Here is a 6,000-nt window from a genome sequence, read left to right on the forward strand (position 1 = left end):
CATTGTCTGTAGCCTCCAACAATTCTTCCTCTGTATATGAGGCTGGGTATAGTGGACAAGCATACAGATGCGGAGTTGTCTGTTCTGCTCCGCAGTCACACAAGGTGTGAAATTCTTTTAGGTAGTGCCTTTTTGCCGGGTGGTCTTTTGATCTGCCCACTCCACTTCTGAGTCTGTTCAGGGACTTCCAAGTTGTCCATTCTTGGTTTGCCCCTGGAGGAAGACCCTCGTGGGAGGCCATCCACTTGGGATTTCCTGGTTGAGCTGCCCAGAGGGATTCCCTTGCTGTTGCTGAGGGGATGCCAAGAGGAGTGAAATAACCATAAACTACTAAGCTATCTCAGAAATGTTTTTGATAGGAACATAGTCACTTCTTGAGACCATTTTATCTGCTCTGTTTTGCAGTTAAATTAGCAAAGATTAAAAATTACAAAATTATACTTACCTTGAAAAGTTGGTACAAAGATGTCACTCTGAATCAAACATATTTCTAACCACAACTGAAATGTTTTATGAAACTGAACCTCTACTTTTCCATTTCCCTAGAATCTGAGAGTTGATAAGACCCATTTTTATTCCTTCAGATCCCAGCTAGCATGTATAATAAAAAAATTAAAGGAAGAAACTATTCCAATGTGTATTAAATATGAAGTATGGGAAAGAACAATAAGGCAGATTTATTCATACACATATTGCTGGAATACCAGAGGCCAAGATAGGACTTGAATGTGATAGATTTCTGTCTGAAAAAAAAATGTACAAAGTTGGGAAAAAACAAAACTTTTTTCAGATTTAACCAGCATTATACAAATAATGGAATTTTTGTTGTTAAAAGATTAGGTCTCAACTCTGAAACCACTTTGGAGTTTGTATAATTTTCATCAACATAAACTTCAAATATACATGTTAAACATGCTTTTAATGTAGGAGATTTACCTCCAACACTTGAAGCACAAAGTAACAGAAAAGGACCATTCAAATTAAAATGTGGAATAAAGAGAATAACTGTATAATTAAAAATAAAGAACATAAACACAAATCTTCACTTTTAAAGTCTGTACACTTTCCAAAATATACATGTTTGGATCTTTCAATGTGATTTAAACATTTCAACATCTATTAACATAATGTAACAGCGTATGTCCTCATTGCTTTCTCCTTCTACATTGACAGCCAGAAACTGGCTGTGTTTATGTTGTTGGCAATTTTTAATTTTGGGCTAGGATTTTCGGAATGTGAAGCATTTCAGGACTCTAGCTATCTGTAAAAGGTAGCAAGACTGTTAATTATTCCAAGGCAGATGTGAATAGATCACAAAATATCAATTTCTTTCATTTGTGGTGCAGATGTTGTCTTTGTTCAAGAATACAGAGCACATAAGCACTTTTCCAAAGAATGCAAGAAATTTACGACTAGCTAGATTTCCATATAGTTTTCCAATAATTCATTTTTATCATAGCTTTATCCCCAATCTTAAAACTGCATTAATCAAGGAGGAAAAGAAATAAAAGCAAACCTCTATCTTCCCTCACTGTTAAATTTTGGATATTTAGAGCAATTCCCTTTAGAACACCAGACAGGAAAACGTTTGCACTTTCTAATTCTGCCAGACCTTGGAGAAAGCCTTTCCATTTCTATTTGCCAGCAATAATTCACCTTACCCATTTCTATTTACCACAAACCTATGATGTTTACTTTCTGCAGACTGTAACACTGATTTTAATAATCTGCACATGAAACAGTATTTGTTGACATTCAAGCTCTACTAGAAGCACAGAGGGTGGTTGTTATTACCAAAACTACTCCCTTGGTCTGAAAGATGGCTTGGCCATAGGAGAATATCCTCTTGACATCCGTGTAAGGTTCTGTGTACGTTCCTCTAAGAGATAATGTCCTCTGAAGCCAGAGAGATAGGCCTTCTATAGCATCATTGTTCAAACAGCACTGTCCATCCGATGAGATGGGATTCATTTTATGAAAAGGACATAAAAAGCCATGACAATGCAGGACATTGCTACTACTGCATGAAGTCTTGTACCAATCACCGCCGCTGTAAAATCAAAAGATATTTGGCATTTATAACAGTACAGAGTATATGTTACTTGCTTCAATTGTTGTGAGAATTTGGCAAGTTTTATTTTATTGCTACAAACACTAAAAGCACAGTCCAGCTTCATGGCCCTTTAGTCGTGGCCCTGGTCTGCAAGACATGAGCAGTAGATGACCAGAATTCTTGAAAGTCTCTCGTTGATGGGGTTTGCCCTAATCCCAAACTGACTTTACAGCAAATAACAACAAACTATTCTTCCACTTCAACAAACGGCCATGGCTCAGGGCTATGCAATCATTGGAGTTGAAGTTTTATGCAGTCTTTAGTTTTCTCTGCCAGTACCTCACCAAACTACAACTCCCAGGATTCAATAGCATTGTTCTGTGGCAGTTAAAGTGGGGGCAAACTGTGTTCATTCTACAGTAAAGATGTACCTTTAAGTTGTGTCATTTGACACATCACAAAATCCCCAAATAGAACCCACTACCAGGTGAAGACTTTTATAACACACAAAAGAATTCTCAAGTCTGACCTCCTGCTGCTATAAATCTTTTCACAACTTCCTGGGAAGGTGCACATAATCTTCCCTCCTTCAAGCTGCTCAAAGGTGCATATCCACTGTAGAATTAATGCAGTTTGATAACACTGTATAAATTAAGGAGCTGGGTACATTTAGCTTGGAGAAAAGAAGGCTGAGAGAAGGGGACATGATAGCCACATTTAAATATTTGAAGGGATGTTACATTAAGCAAGGGGTTTCCTCCTGCTCTGGAGACTAGGACATAGTGGATCAAAGGGGAGTCTACATAAACATTAGGATACAATATATTATGTTTTTAATGTTATTGTGTTTTAATTGGTTTGACTCCTTGCACTTATTATGTTTACTTAGTTTAACCCTCAGTTTTGGTTGTTATATTTTATATTGAATTTATTTTATTTCATGTTTGCCTTGCCTTGACTGTTGTTTTTGGGCATTAAATGCTTGCTGTTTTTGTTATTTTTGCAAATTGTCCTGAGTCCCTTCAGGGAGAGAAGAGGGCAGGCTGTAAATAAATTTATTATTATTATTATTATTATTATTATTATTACAATAATAATAACCTTCGCTTATCCAATGTTCTGTATTATCCAACGCAATCCAGGGTGGGAGAAAGAAAGAACCCTTGTCTGCTTTGGTGCTGAATTCGTAAATACAGTAATTACTACATAACATTACAGTGATTTGAACTGCTTTTTCTGTCAATTTGCTGTAAAACATGATGGTTTTGGTACTTATTTTGTAAAATCATAACATAATCATCATTTGACATTTAATAGGCTTTTCCTTAATCCCTCCTTATCATCCAACATTTTCACTTATCCAATGTTCTGCTGACCTTTTTATGTTGGATAATTGAGACTACTGTATTAGAACTTCCTGAAGCTAAGCGTTGTTTGGCAGTACATATGCTGCCTTCTCAGAGCGTGATGGAGTCTCTTTCTTTGGAGGTTTTAAAGCAGAAGTTGGGTGAATATCTGTTGGGAATTGTGTGTTCCTACATGGCAAAATGGAACTGGACTGGATGGCCCTTGGGGTCTCTTCCAACTCTGGGATTCTAAAACAGCTCATAGAATCACAGAATAACCCGGCTACCTTCGTGACCGCATCTCCTACTACCAACCTGCATGATCCCTTTGATCTTCTGGGGAGGCCCTCCTTTCACCCCTTCCTCTATCTCAGGCACGACTTGTGGGAACAAGGGAGAAAGCCTTGGAACTCACTACCTGGTGAGATTAGGCAAGCCCCCACCCTAGCAGCCTTTAAGAAAGGTCTAAAAGCATGGCTCTTTTGTTGTGCCTTTGGAGAGTGACCATTCATCCCATTTCTATCTGTTCCATTTACAGTGTTGTCCTTATGATTCACTTTCTCCCGTCCTAAATTGAAGGCCTAACTGTACTGTTTGTTCTTTTTGGGCTCCTCTCAAATACACTTTATCTACTCCTACCTCATCCAGGGTTTTATCATTTTATCTTGTCCATTTGGCCTGCCCATTGTGTTCGATTTTCTATTATACTATTTTGCTTTGTTTATTTTATTTTGCCACTGTGTGTACTTCATTGTGATGTAATTTTTGTTGTTGTATTTTGCACTTTATTTTGCTGTATTGTATCTTTGGCCTTGGTCTCATGTTAGCCGCCCCGAGTCCCCTTCGAGGAGATGGTGGCGGGGTATAAATAAAGATTATTATTATTATTTTACTGATACAAAAGCACAGCAAACAAGATCTATATGCTGGATTTCGTATCACAAAATCACAAGTCGAACACTTCCCAAGCGTCTAGGACTGTGTGATGTTTAGCCTGAAGAAGAGAAGGCTGAGAGGAGATATGATAGCCATGTATAAATATATGAAAGGAAGCCACAGGGAGAAGGGAGCAAACTTATTTTCTGCTTCCTTGGAGACTAGGACGCGGAACAATGGCTTCAAACTTCAAGAGAGGAGATTCCATCTGAACATGAGGAAGAACTTCCTGACTGTGAGAGCCGTTCAGCAGTGGAACTCTCTGCCCCGGAGTGTGGTGGAGGCTCCTTCTTTGGAAGCTTTTAAACAGGCTGGATGGCCATCTGTCAGGGGTGATTTGAATGCAATATTCCTGCTTCTTGGCAGGGGGTTGGACTGGATGGCCCATGAGGTCTCTTCCAACTCTTTGGTTCTATGATTCTATGATGTATTATTATTATTATTATTATTATTATTATTATTATTAGAGTTGGAAGAGACCACATGAGCCATCAAGTCCAACCTCCTGCCATGCAGGACAAACAAAAATACCCAGTGCTCAGTGCTATGGAACCATAGGAGTGGCAGTTTTACAAGGCCTGTAGCCTTCTCTGTGCCTCGCCAAGCTACAACTCCCAGGATCCCATAGCATTGAGCCATGGCAGTTGAAGGGGAGTCGAATGTCCAACCAACCGTTCCTTGCCCCGCTTCGGGCCTTACCTTTGTAGAAGACCCCCCAGACGCCCCTCTTCTCGGAGAGCAGCCAAGCTTTCAGCCGGGGCACCTTCCGGAAATAGGCGCAGGTGCATATGAAGAGCAAACCGAAGACCAAGAGCCCGTCCAGGGAGTACACTGCGGGGGAAAGAGAGCGTCACTGCCAGCTGTGGCCTCGGAGGAGCGCCTCTCCCTTTGGGGTGGCAAGGGAGGCGTCTCTGGGGCCAAGGGGAGCTGTCAGGAGGAGGCCACCGGCCCAAGCCCATGCCAGAGAGACCAGCCAAAGCCAGGAAGCCCATCTTGATCTCCCCACGCCCCCAGTCCCGCTCTAAGGCTCACCATTCGCCATGACGGCAACCCGCAAGGCCCAGATCAGCTCCGCCGTCTCCGCATCGCCCAGAATGGACAGCCAGCGCGGCACCGGAACCGCCAGGCAGCGCCAATCGAGCACCGATGCAAAGAGGGTGTTGTCCTTCCCTCGTCTAGGTCTCAGCAGCGATGAGTCAGGCAGAACTAGTCGAAAGCCGAACCGCCGGCTTCTAACTAGAGACGCGGATGTACTGTCTAGGGCAGTGTTTCTCAACCTGGGGGTCGTGAGGAGGTGTCAAAGGGGTCGCCAAAGACCATCACAAAACATAGTATTTCCTGGTGGTCATTGGGATTCTGTGTGGGAAGTTTAACCCAATTCTGTTGTTGGTCGAGTTCAGAATGCTCTTTGATTGTAGGTGAACTATAAATCCCAACAACTACAACTCCCAAATGCCAAGGTCTATTTTCCCCCAGACTCTACCAGTGTTCACATTTGGGCATACTGAGTATTCGTGCCAAGTTTGGTCCAGATCCATCATTGCATGAATCCACAGCACTCCACTGGATAAAACTCCCAAACTCAAGGCCAATGCCCACAAAACCCTTCCAGTGTTTTCTGTTGGTCATGGGAGTTCTTTGTGCCAAGTTCGGTTTAAATCCATC

General features: G+C 41.5%; 1 protein-coding gene across 1 annotated transcript; it reads right to left on the reverse strand.

The window, feature by feature from the left end:
* Nucleotides 1-623: 623 nt before the first annotated feature.
* Nucleotides 624-5,477, reverse strand: TMEM167B (transmembrane protein 167B). The gene is made up of 3 exons (XM_060773218.2): nt 5,368-5,477; nt 5,035-5,166; nt 624-2,050 (listed from the first exon to the last, which is right to left on the reverse strand). Exons 1-3 carry the CDS (start codon nt 5,375-5,377, stop codon nt 1,968-1,970), a joined length of 225 nt encoding a protein of 74 aa, XP_060629201.1. The 5' UTR covers nt 5,378-5,477; the 3' UTR covers nt 624-1,967.
* Nucleotides 5,478-6,000: the final 523 nt, after the last annotated feature.

The sequence above is a fragment of the Anolis sagrei genome, chromosome 4 (assembly GCF_037176765.1).
Source record: "Anolis sagrei isolate rAnoSag1 chromosome 4, rAnoSag1.mat, whole genome shotgun sequence".
Lineage (NCBI taxonomy): Eukaryota > Metazoa > Chordata > Lepidosauria > Squamata > Dactyloidae > Anolis > Anolis sagrei.

Bases quoted from the DNA above. Each gene is read 5' to 3' on its own strand.
- TMEM167B (XM_060773218.2), bottom strand. The intron at 2,051-5,034 runs GTAAGGCCCGAA...TTGATTTTACAG, and splicing joins CTGGGGGGTCTTCTACAAAG to CGGCGGTGATTGGTACAAGA.